At 38.0% G+C, this 12,857-nt stretch overlaps 1 protein-coding gene across 1 annotated transcript; it reads left to right on the top strand.

The window, feature by feature from the left end:
• Window positions 1-2,438: 2,438 nt before the first annotated feature.
• On the top strand, window positions 2,439-11,484 carry Ube2t (ubiquitin conjugating enzyme E2 T). The gene is given in 9 exon segments (XM_004921161.4): window positions 2,439-2,582; window positions 4,752-4,782; window positions 7,514-7,686; window positions 8,508-8,577; window positions 9,778-9,883; window positions 9,973-10,071; window positions 10,216-10,299; window positions 11,048-11,091; window positions 11,093-11,484. Coding segments are annotated over 7 exon segments (615 nt in total). The 5' UTR covers window positions 2,439-2,582; window positions 4,752-4,782; window positions 7,514-7,577; the 3' UTR covers window positions 11,196-11,484.
• Window positions 11,485-12,857: the final 1,373 nt, after the last annotated feature.

Raw genomic sequence — 12,857 nt, 5'->3', positions numbered from 1 at the left:
TTTTTTTTTCTTGGGGTGGTAAGAGTGCAAAACCTCCTTTGGAGACTTTACAGGAAAGTGTAAATAGTTAAGTTCCTTGGATAATTTAATTACATACCTTACTGGAAGAAAAGAAATGTTTCTTTCAGCTGCAAGTACTAAAAGTAGTAATCATTATTATAATCTAATTTAACTGGGTCAGCCAAAAATTTATATCACATCATTCTATCTACACTAATTTGAAATTTTCTTCAAAATTAAAATTATATAGCATTTTATGACGGCACACATCTGTAATCCCAGCACTCTGGGAGACTAAGGCAGGAGAATTTCAAGTTTTGAGCAACTTATGACTTAGTGGGAACTTGTCTCAAAATAAAAAATTTGGAAAAGGTCTGGGGATGTAGCTAAAGGCTAAGGCTCTGGGTTCAATCTATGGTATTAAAAAAAATTAAAATCATGTAAGTTTTTTTTCTAAAATATCTTCCCCAACCAGGTCTCTTCAAGAATAATTGAAAAGATAATATTATCTTCAAGAATTATATGATGACTGTGCAAGCGCAAGGACCGGAGTTCGATCCCCGGTACCAAAAAAAAAAAAAAAAAAACGAATTATATGATCATCTTATTAAGCAAGTAGGATAGTAAATACTCTAAAGAAAATATTCTTACACACAAGTTAGTAAATCCTGACAAATAATCCCATTTACAAATGTTTTTGTACTTTGAAATGTACTGAGCCATTTTATAAAGTGAGGAATGTTTACAAAATAATAATTCACCATAAACACACTTTAAAAATGAATTATAATAGAATACTTCATTTAAAAAAGTAACACCTGTAGATAGTCAATAAAAATCTTTCATTCTGGCCTCTATTCTCATCAGTTGACATACCGCCCTCTGGTGGACAAATAAAAATTGCATCCTTACCATGGGCCCTTTTCTCTTTCTCCTTTTCCTCTTTTCTCTCTTGTTCTTTCCTCCTCCTCCACTCTCCTTTTACTCTTTCTCTGTTTTCCCTTCCATACTGTAGATAGTTGCTAGCTTCATGCCTTTATTCCTTTCCACCACGCAATATAATTTGTGCTTTTTCTAAGAGACATTTAAAACAATTATTTTTCAGAGAACCGCCCAGGAAAATAATCAATTTCAGTTCTGAGAACATCCGTAATTGAGAGACAATTGCTGTTGGGGTTGAAAAAAAATAAGACACTAGTGAGATGAAATATCAGAAATCAGTAATAAAATAAGCAATTAAAAATTATGACAGAAAACATTTCACTGCAATGAGTAAATGCTAATAAGTGTAAAATCCCAACAACTGGAAATTAGTAACAGGACTTGGTATGGCTACTCATTTTATAATAATTATCATAATAACTCATCAGCTATTTTAGTTGGTTCAATCCTACATTTAAAGTGAGGAATCTCAAGGTAGAATTACAGACAGTCTTAGTGAGTGGGTGGGCCTTTTGTGGAGAGAAAATATAGCATACAGTGATCACGGGAAACAAATTACTGCTTAATATTAATTTGATCTGAAGGTAGACATTATTATAATCATGTTGGTTTACAGGTTTAGGACGAGACTGATCATTGTACCTTTGTCACCACTGTTAGGAAGCTAAACAATGAGCTCAAAGAAATGAGAGGTGAGGGTTGACTTTGTCCCATCCACAGGATTGTCATTGGCCAAATTCCAGCCATGTCCTCTGGATTCTCAGGTCTGAGCTATTCTTCATCTCCAAGGAACATTCACCTCGAGAAGTCTAGGTTGGCTTCCCTGTAAACAGGTACTTCCAGTTAAGAAAGTACCACACTTCTAGAGTTGGAAGACAGTGTAGAAGTCATCTATTCCAAGGCTAAGGATGTGGCTCAGTGGTAGAATGCACATTTAATATGTCTGATCCTGGTTCAATCTCGAGCACCAGGCCAAAAGGAAAAAAAAAAGTCACCTAGTCTAATCTCTCACCAAATACAAGGATCCCCTTTGCCCTCTCCCTAATAATTACTGCCCAACTTCCACCTGAACACATCCAGTGACAAGGAATTCATTCCATCTGCTTTGTCCTTCCGAGTTCTAATATACATAGAATGCTTTTTTTGTGCTAATTTTTAACTTTAACTTTAATCCATTGACCTTAGATGTGTTTTTCTGAAGTACTTAAGTCCTCCGTGTGAAAATTATTTTAAATAAAAGACAGCTATCAACTATCCGGCCCCAGAATATTTCGTTGTTCCTGCTCTTCCCTGGGCTCTGACAAACAGGGCCGGCACAATAACTCAGGTCGCAGCAGATCGCGCAGCCCGGGACCACCCAGGTCGCGCCAGGCCGTAGTCCGGGGCAGCGCTTGAGCGAATCTGAAGCGAGAAGCCCAGAGCAGGGACTTCTACGGCAGCACCCAGAGCGCGCGCTCCAAATTGGACGCGACGTGAGCGGAAGCAGACGCGGAGCCCTGGCCAATAGGTGAGAGCGCTCCTCTCCCGGGGATTGCAGCGGACCAATCGCAATCCTGGCGAGTCAGGAGGCGGAGCCACGCCAACCGTCCGTTCTCCCGCCACTTGATACGCAGTCGCTATTGTGAGGTGAAGTCGAGCAGGTGAGATTTTTTTTCCTGTTTCCCACCTGCGAAAACGTTCCTCGGAGGTGACAGTGGGTCTTGGGGGAAGACCTCCTGTTTCTGCCTAATATGGGCGGAGGTTCGCGCTGTGCCTTGGTACTGAGTCTGTGGGGAACTCTCTCCAGCCAAGCAGGGAGAGATCCGCTGAGTAGAGAAGGCACAGCTGCCCTTCACTCGCTGCGGGGTATGCCCAGGTTATTTCACCTCAACTCACGTCTTGCTCATTAGCTGTTAATTTAGTAAACTTACTACAGGTTTGGATACAAAATGGGTTTTTGTTTTGTTGTGTCTTGAGACTAGGTCTCGCCAAGTTGCCCCAGCTGGGCTTGCATTCCTCCTGCCTCAGCCTCCCAGAGTGCTGGGCTTACAGGCTTGTGCTCCCCACGCCTGGCTACAAAACACTTTTTTAAAACTTGAGTCCTGGCCGGGAATTTAACTCAGTGGTTCCGCCGCCTGCCTCGAAAGCGCAAGGTCCTGAGTTTGATCCCCGGTACCAAAAAAAAAAAAAGATAGGTGGATCAGAACTTATAATGATTATAAATTACAACTGTCCAACTGTGGTTTTTACAAATAATTGGCCTCTGTTTAGTTGAAGTGTTTGTGAGTAGGCCAGCATAAATTAGTACATCCAAGTACCATGGAATCTGGGTTTATTGCTGAGAACTAGATCCCAAAATGTGATGACCATGCCTAGGTTATGGATCCATGTGAAGTCATGCTTTTAAAAGGTGACTTTTTGTTTTGGTACCGGGGATCGAACTCGGGACCTTGTGCCTGCGAGGCAGGGAGCGGAACCACTGAGCTAAATCCCCGGCCCTAAAAGGTGATTTATTCATAATACCTCCATCTGATCTCTCACCATTTACTCAAAAACATTAAGCCAGGTACCTCTCACCTACTCAAAAACAAACTTTCCTGCAAAGATCTGTCTGGTGTGAGGAGACAAGTTATTAATTATGTGTTTGTGCGTATAGTAACATGGATCTTTTGACTTTTTTTTTTCCCTGGTACTGGAGATTGCACCCCAGAGCCTTATGTCCGCAGCCTTTTTTAAATTTTGAGACAAGGTCTCGCTAAGGGTAAGTTGCTCAGCTAGGCAATCGTCCCACCTCAGTCTTCCAGAGTGCAGGTTTACAGGTGTGTGCCACCACTCCTGCAATCTTTGACATTTAATAGAACTCCATCTGAGATCTTTTGGATTTCAAAATTTGTTATAGTAATTTACTTTTCCTCAAAATGAAATACAAGTTAGAAATGTAAGTAACTCATTCACATCCTTAGTGTTGTTCTGATTGCAAGGTTTGAAGTGATTTATATAGTTGTTAAATTAAAACTTACCGTTTTTACTAAAGCGTTTTTCTCAAAAAATTATTCATGAGTAGTTTTTGTATTGATGGGAGTACTCATGTCACTTTTCTGTATATCTGTATAAAGTATATGTAGTTTTATTCTCAGATCTAAGCATTCAAAAAATTCAGTGTTTCAATATTTAGTTTATCCTAAGCGTCAATTTTTTTTGCTTAAAAATCCTCATTTTCTTACTGTTCACTTGCTGCACATTTCCATCTCTGTATTGATTAGCTTTTTACTCATAAATTTTTAGTGCATTTATTGAGATAAAATTGACATACAATAAGCTACATAAATTTAGGGTTCATAATTTGATAGGTTTTAACTTAGATCTGCCTTTGTGAAAACATTGCCACAATCGAGATAGTGAACAAGTGTATTTATTACCTCCAAAAGTTTTGTGACTTGTTGAGGACCTTGAATTGCCAAGTTTATAGTTCTCATCAATTTTGTGACCTCCTTGACTATTTATTCTTTTTTAATGGTATATATCATATGATCATTTTCAATCCTCTTCCCCATGTCCAAATCATTCTTTATCAACCCCCATCCTTTTTTGGGACTTTATTTACATGTGAATTTTTTGTAGTACTGGGGATTGAACTCAGGGTCTAGCACCTTCACACTGAGCTACATCCCTAGACCTTTTTTTATTTTGAGGCAGGGTCCTGGTAAGTCTCTAAATTGCCCAATCTAGGCTCAAATTTATGATCTGCCTTCCTCAAACTCCCAGAATGCTGGTACTACAGGTGTGCACCATCACACTCAGCTTCTTTTCTTTCTTTTTTTTTGATACAGGGAATTGAATTCAGGACCTTGAGCTTGCCAGGTAGGTGCTGCACTACTGAGCCACATGCCTAGTCCATTCTTTTCAATTTTTAACAGTTGCTTTTCTCTGTTTTAAATTGCATATATGTGTGTCTTAAGATTATATATTTTTAATCACATACATGGTATTTTTCATGTCTCGAAGTTTAATTTGGATCATTGCTGTTTGTTTTGAGACGGAGTCTTTCTGTTTTGTCCAAGCTGGCCTGGCATTCATGATCCTTCTGCCCAAGCCTCCAAGTAGATGGCATTACATGTGTGCCACACACCCAGATTTAGTTTGGGGCCCTTTTTTCTGTCTTCCATATTTCTCCTGAGCATGTTCAGTCTCTATTTCTTGAACATAAGGAATATATTTATATAGCTGTTTCAATATCCTTATTCTTACCATTATTCCCCTATATGTAATATGTCCATTTTCTTCAGACTGCTTTTAAAACTTTGTGTGTGTGTGATGCACCCTTACCATTTTGTCTAGGCTGATCTGGAATCCTGGGCTAAATGACCCTCCCACCTACCTCACTCTCCTTAGTACATAGTGTGGACTATGTACTCACCACCAAATCCAGCTAGGACTTTCTTCTTTTTCTTTGCTTTTCAAAACTTTAGTTAATATGTATTTAATTATATGTATATACTTGATGTATATTTTATTTTTAAAAGATCACAAAGCTGATTTACATATACTCATCAGTTCCAGAAAAGCACAGTAAGTTTCTGTCCGATCCTAATCTGTGTGTACCCTTTACTTGATCATAAGAAAACCAAAATTTTGGGCCGGGGAATTAGCTCAGTGGTTCCACCATCTGTCTCGCGAGCACAAAGTCCCGAGTTCGATTCCTGGTACCAAAAAAAAAGAAAACCAAAATTTTAAAAGTTAAAAAAGTTAAAGCTATTACTTTTTCAGAAGTGTAAAAATGCTTTCCAAAAAACCTTCATAAGGGAAATTAGAAAATATTGAAAATGGAAGATATTCTACATATCAGGATTTGAGGGGCCGGGGATTTAGCTCAGTGGTGCTGCTGCCTGCCTCACAAGCGCAAAGTCCTGAGTTCGATCCCCAGTACTAGGAAAAAAAAAGATTTGGAGACGGAGTGGTAATTAGAAGGCAGTGTACATGGTCTTACATGTTTATAGTTGAGAAGTCAAAATATGAGAAATTTAAATATAACCTAAATTTGGAAAGGAAAAACTAAGAAAGTAGAAGGATAGAAATAATAAAGATAGGGGCAGAAATCATTGAAATAGAAAATAAATTTTGAATAGAGAGACACTGTTTTAAAATGTTTCATAATACATGGCAAGATTGAGCAAGGGGAAAAAGATGGCCCAGAGGAACATTGTTAGAAATGAAATTGGAAGGGCATCATGGCTCTTGGGAAGGAGGGTTTAAGTTTGAGGCCATCCTGGGCTACATAACAAACAAAAGGATGCACATGTATATGGAAGTTTAATTTATGGTAATATCAAAGAAAGGATGGACTTTTTCAGTAATTGATACTGGGGCAGTTATTCGTTTTGGAACAGATTTTAAATTGGACTCTTCACTTCCTTCGCTGTACACAAAAATCAGTTCCTTATTGGATTGAAGATTTAAGTATGAAAAGCAAAGTTATTAAAAAATATTACCATTGTGTAGGAAAATATCTTTAAATTTAGAGCATGGAAAAATTTTAATATAATATAAATTATTATACTTATCAAATGGCATGAATAAAAATGGAAAGATAAGCCACAAAAGGCAATATTTGTAATACATATCAAAGTAGTGATATCCTTTGGGTACCTGCTAGAGGGAAAGCTAGAGTGAAGGGTATTGAGTAGCTGTGTGTGGGTTTTATTTTATTTATTTTGTTTTTGTTTTCGGGGTTTTTTTTTGGTACTGGGGATCGAACTCGGGACCTTGCACTTTCAAGGCAGGCACTGGAACCACTGAGCTAAATCCCTGGCCCCTGGGGTTTATTTTAGATGAGAGATACTTTGAGCATATTTGAATGCTAATGGCAAAGAGGCAAAGATTGGAAATACTAGAGAAAGATGGACTAGTTAAAAGAGTAGGTTCCCGGAATTGGAAAGATATGGAATCCCACAACACATGAGAAAACTTCAGACATTTAAGCATTAGCTTATACATATCTCAGAATATGGCCCATCTCTCAGTCATTCTTGCTCTTGCAACGCATATGTAGACTTCCTAACATGGTTAATTATGTCAAGTCCCTTACCATGCCAGGCTTGCTGAGGATACATTGGTGAGCAAAATCAGACCCAGGTCCTGACCTCGTGAGTTTATAATTTGTCAGTGGGCTGTAGTTTTGTTTTATTTTTTTGGTGCTAGGGATCAATGCACAGGGGCTTGGACAGGCTAAACTTTGGGGGGGGGGGCGTCCAGGGATCAAACTGAGCATGCTAAATTTTTTAAATCTTTTTTTTCCTTTTTTTTGAGATAGGGTTTCCCTGTGTAGTCCAGGCTGACCTTGAACTTGGGGTCCTCCTACCTTACCCTCCCCGGTGCTAGGATTACAGGTGCACCACACCCAGCTATAATTCTTTTTTTCAAAAATTTACTTTCTTGAGTAGATAAAAAGTTCACAAGATGGAAACAGAAAAAGCTCAAGACTCCCTTGTCAGAATAGAGATTAGTAAGAGGAGTTGTCCTTCGCTACATTGAAGCTACGTGCTGAAAACCCAGTCACTTTGGCCATTTCATGGTTCCCTCTTTTCTGCCCTAGTGCATGTCAACTAGCCCTTGGCGTGGAGTGATAACTTGTATGGGTTCCCCCTTACTTGGGCATCATGCAGAGAATTTCACGTCTGAAAAAAGAGCTGCAGATGTTAGCCACAGAACCACCTCCAGGCATTACATGCTGGCATGAAAAGGACCGGATAGATGACCTGCGAGCTCGTGAGTATCATGTCATGACTAGATGAGAGTCATGATCCTATTGAAGGTTGTGCTGAAATTCAGACATTTGTATATTCGTCTAAAGTAGGGAACAGATGTAAGGTCAAAGTGCTCTACCATCTTTTTCCCTAATTTGTTTGCATTCATAAAAGGTTTACTTGACATTTCCTGCTTTTTTGACTTTTTATTTTACTTTTGCTGACTTATAATCAAGATTGGGCATCAGCTCTGCAGTACTGTTTATACCAAATGACCATCTGAAATATCCATGAAGTCAGGTGGAAGCATAACAGTCCAAACAAATCTATAAATTGTATTTGGCCTTTGCAACTTCTGTTTTATTAGACTTTCAAGAAATTTTTTATTTATTTTGGTTTTTGAGACAAGGTCTCACTATGTAGCCCAGACTGGCCTTGAGCTCATGATCCTCTTGCTTCAACCTCCCAAGTGCTACAAGGATAGGCATGTGCCACCACACCCAGGACAACTCCTATTTTACATCTTTTGTATGTTCTCTGACAGCATCAACCTTTAGGATATATCAGCATCACGGTATATTGCATAAAGACTTATTAAACCCCTGAGAGAATTATTGTCATAGACCTAGTTTCTCTGTTAGAGTAATAGAACTTATTTATTTTTTTGTTTGTTTGTTTTTGTTGTTGTTTTTTTGGTACGGGGATCGAACTCGGGTCCTTGCACTTGCGTAGCAGGTGGCGAAACCACTGAGCTAAATCCCCGGCCCAGAAATAGAACTTATTAATTCACATCATCTGATTCCCTTTTAACTTTTTCTTCCTTTCATTTTTTTTTCTTTTAAGAAATATTAGGTGGAGCCAACACACCTTATGAGAAAGGTGTTTTCAAGCTTGAAATTATCATTCCTGAGAGGTTAGTGTGAATTAGATTCTTGAACTACATGGAAAAGCCTAGTAATCAGACAGAACAGTGTGGTCCATGGAGGATTAAATGTAGGGGTTAAAGGATCTGGGTATTAATCCTATTTCTTACCATGATTTAATTTGGCAAGTTATTTTCTCTCTGGAGTTCAATTTTCCTCTTTAAAGTAATGGGCTACATCACAATTCAGCTTTTCTTTCCCCCCTTAAATTGTGGCAACATATATATATATAAAACAATTATCCATTTTAGCCTTTTGTTTTTTTCTAAGAGAGAGGATCTCACTATGTAGTCCATGCTGGCTGGCCTCAAAGTTACAATCCTGCCTCAGCCTCCTAAGTACTAAGATTACAGGCATCCCCCATGTCTGCATATTAGCCACTTTAAAGTGTTCATTTCACATTGTTGTGCAACCATCACTTCATCTATCTCTAGAACTTTTTCATCTTCTCAAACTATAACTTCATAACCAATAAATAATAACTCCCCATTCTCTTCTACTCCCATGCCCTGGCGACCGCCATTCTGTTTTCCATCTCAATCTTAAAGCCCCTCAAGTATTCTCTAAGGCTCTAATCATTAAGTTGTAATTTTGTGCAGAAAGAGCAAGGGATGAAATGAATGACTAACTGTTGAAACATCTATTTACCCGGTCAGATCCTGGCCAGACTTGTTAAAGTCCTGAGAGATTAGCTTAATAGTCTTGTCTTGTATCAGTCTAAAAATAGACTTAGAACTTCCCAAAGTTTGTGTCTCACTAAGAAATAGCCACATATAATGCATAAATCTTAATTGGATCCTGTTTTGAGAAATCCAGCTATAAAAATTGAGATAATTAAATCAGAATAGTAAATTATACTGGGAAATTATTTTTAAGTTTTTTCAAAGATGTAATGGTATTACAATTATATAGGAAACTGTCCTTGTTCTTACAAGATAAATGCTAATTTTAGAAAGTGAAGTGGCTTGAATCCAGTCAGTAGTATATGAGTGTTTTCATATTATATTTCAACTTTTCTGATCATTTGTAAATTTTCATGATAAAAATTTGGGAAGAAAGGACATTTGCCTCCCAAATACTTTCTTCCTGATGGTTTTCTAAGATGTATAAATTAGTGATCAGGAAACTATTAAAATGTATGAAGAAACAATATTAAAGTAATAATGTCTTGTTGTTTTATACATCCACAGGTACCCATTTGAACCTCCACAGATCCGATTTCTGACTCCAATCTATCATCCAAACATTGATTCTGCTGGAAGGATTTGTCTAGATGTTCTCAAATTGCCACCAAAAGTGAGTGGTGGATCAAGGATGGATTTTGGCATTGTTTTCTTCATCTATACAATTCGAATTACAGTCTTGCATTCTTATTCTGTGTGTAGGGTGCCTGGAGACCAGCCCTCAACATCGCAGCCGTGTTGACCTCTATTCAGCTGCTCATGGCAGAACCCAACCCCGATGACCCCCTGATGGCTGACATTGTAAGTATCCCCCTTTCCATTGCAGCACGCAGGCCACTTTCTCTGTGCCTCTAACGCTGCATGCGTGAGGATAGGGGCATCAGCTGAGCTTAGCACTGCACATCATCTTTTCCCCATTAATTCTTTTCTTTGATTTCATCTCAGTCCTCAGAATTTAAATATAATAAGCCAGTCTTCCTCAAGAATGCCAGGCAGTGGACAGAGAAGCATGCAAGACAAAAACAGAAGGTATGATATTTGCTATTATCAGTCCCTTAAATGTATGTGTATCTCCGGTATATATGTATAAATAATGCTTATTAGATTTGCCAGATTTGTGCTATATGCTTGAATGGCTAGTATGATCTTTCTCATATTGCAACTATCTAATAATTAATTCAGCAAAATAGCCTAGTAGTTCAGCCAACAGTAAATTTTTCCTAACAGTTGTCATCTGTTGACAACACTAGAGGGCAGGCAGCATCTGGTTAATATTTTTCGTATTCTTGGGGGTAGGAGGGATAGAGGAAAGATGCTTCAGATTCTTTTTTCCTAAATTGTCTTATTTAACAGTGAGAAGGAGCTGTATTTATAGGGACTAGTTGCAGAAATAGGAAGGGATTATTGGTACAAGGGGAAAATTTATATTTCTCATGAACCATTCATGGAAGGAGGGAGAAAGAAAACTTCCCCAGTTTAAGTAGCTAGTTTCCTTATTTAACAAAAAACAAATTGCAAGAACATGGAAATTAGTCTGACTGTTTCTTGCTGAGTTATAGCATTCTTCAGATTGAGTTAAGTAGCAGTTATGTGTTGCTTGTAAAAAGAAGTAATTGAAGCAGACAAAAAATGACGATGCTTTAGGAGGAAATATATGTACAGTGCAATATATAAACCTTGTAACAAAGTATCTGAAAAGAAAATTTTAGAGCTTCATTTTTTTTCCACTGGCATTTGCATAAACCCTGTTGTATTTCACCCTATCTTTTCTTTTTAGGCTGATGAGGAAGAAGTGCTTGATAATTTACCAGAGGCCAGTAACTGAAATAGACAACTCAACACAAAAAAGGAAGGCTGGGCAGCTAGGAGGCGTAGAAAAGAAATTTTGCCCTGATGTTCAAGGAGTTTGTTCTGATCCATCTTAGTTAATTCATTCTTTACAAGGTCGTCTAATTTGCTTACCTTTCTTGAATGTTTTTCTTTGTTTTCGGTGACATTATAATTGTTGTATCCTATAAAGGACTCTGTATATTTATGTATTCTGCTCTACAGTGAGTCTGAGTGTAGTTTGTTTTATTTACTTGGTACATATGTATTTTGAAACCTTTTAAACCTGAAGAGTAAATAATCATTTAATGATGAGTATGTGTTTATCCTAGATGTGTGTCTGGGACTGAACTGGCCAGAGTGCTATATACTCAGCTTGATAAAATATTTGAGATTGTTGTCCTTTATTTTACCAACTTACCACCATCACTAGAGACACTGAATATTTGACATAGGTGTAAAATAGCTGTTAGAAATAATTCAGTTACCCCTGGGCTTTCAGGGAATCCAGCTTTTTAGAAGCCTTAAAACACTAGAAGCCAATGCACCTTTTCTGTATTTAATTTTTTTTGGAACTTTCACTTTTTGTGATTTGCATAGCTGGTCAAAATTACTGTGGTGTAACTTTCATTTGCAGCAAATACTATACACCTACTATGTGCCATGTGTCACTGTTTGACAATGTATTGGTGGGAAAGATCAGACAAGCAATTAACCAAGCAATCATACAAATTTAAATACAGATTATTATAATCCCTTTGACTCCCTAGCATCACTTCATGGCAAGTGTTACTCTGAACACTTGGGTGCCAAATTTGAATCCCTTACCTGTGATTTTATAATGTATTTGTCTTTTTGTGTATGTGTGGTGCTGGGGGTTCTAACCCAGGGCCTCATGCTTGCTAGGTAAGTGTTCTATCACTTAGCTACACCCCAGTGCTATTCTATAAATGACAGGTACTCCAAATTTGAATGGAAATCAGTTGAAATAGGAAGAGATTATCCATATTAAATGAAAGACTTTTTGAGGGATATAGGTATTAAGTCTGTCCAGGCAGAGAAATAAAGACTATAATGTCTCTTTTCATAACCCAGTATACCAGTGATGATTTTTTTTTTTTTTTTGAGACAGGGTCTCACTGTGTAGTACAGGCTGGCCTTAACCCATGGCGATCCTCCTGCCTCAGCCTCCCGAGTGCTGGGATTACAGGCCTGCACCACCACACCTGGCTGTGGTGATGATTTTATACCTAGGCTAGATACCATGCATGTAAAATGCATCTCTGAGTAGTCAATTTCTGTTCATTTGCCTGTATAGGATACCCTGTGCCCTTTGCCCAGCAGCAGTCTGCCATATAACATGTGGTATTGAACTCATGCAAAGAAGATTAGAAATGTGAATTCCTGTAATTCATTGATAGGTGATGGCATAAACTAACAATATTGGTTTCTAATTTTTACAGAATTTCATTTTTTCAGTGCTGAGGTTGAACCCAGGGCCTTGCACATATTGGGCAAGCACTGTACCACTGAACCATGTTTCCTAGCCCTTATATAATTCTTGAACTCACTTCAGTTACTGTTCTCTTTTAAAGGTCCAGAAATTAATTTTATTCCAGCTTCTGTACTTGTTAAATCAGATTTGGGGTTCCTAGATACCGTTAATATATTAATTAGGAAGTTTTCAGTTGTGAATGAAATCCAACTCAGACTTCAATAATAGAGTCCTTTTCTTTCTACATAGAAAGGGGAGAGCAAAC

Source organism: Heterocephalus glaber, unplaced genomic scaffold (assembly GCF_053883595.1).
Source record: "Heterocephalus glaber isolate CG9 unplaced genomic scaffold, H.glaber_assembly_v1.0 deba00001600, whole genome shotgun sequence".
Classification (NCBI taxonomy): Eukaryota; Metazoa; Chordata; class Mammalia; order Rodentia; family Bathyergidae; genus Heterocephalus; species Heterocephalus glaber.
The sequence above is the reverse complement of the archived record's forward strand: the minus strand, read 5'-3'. Positions and strand labels throughout refer to the sequence as shown.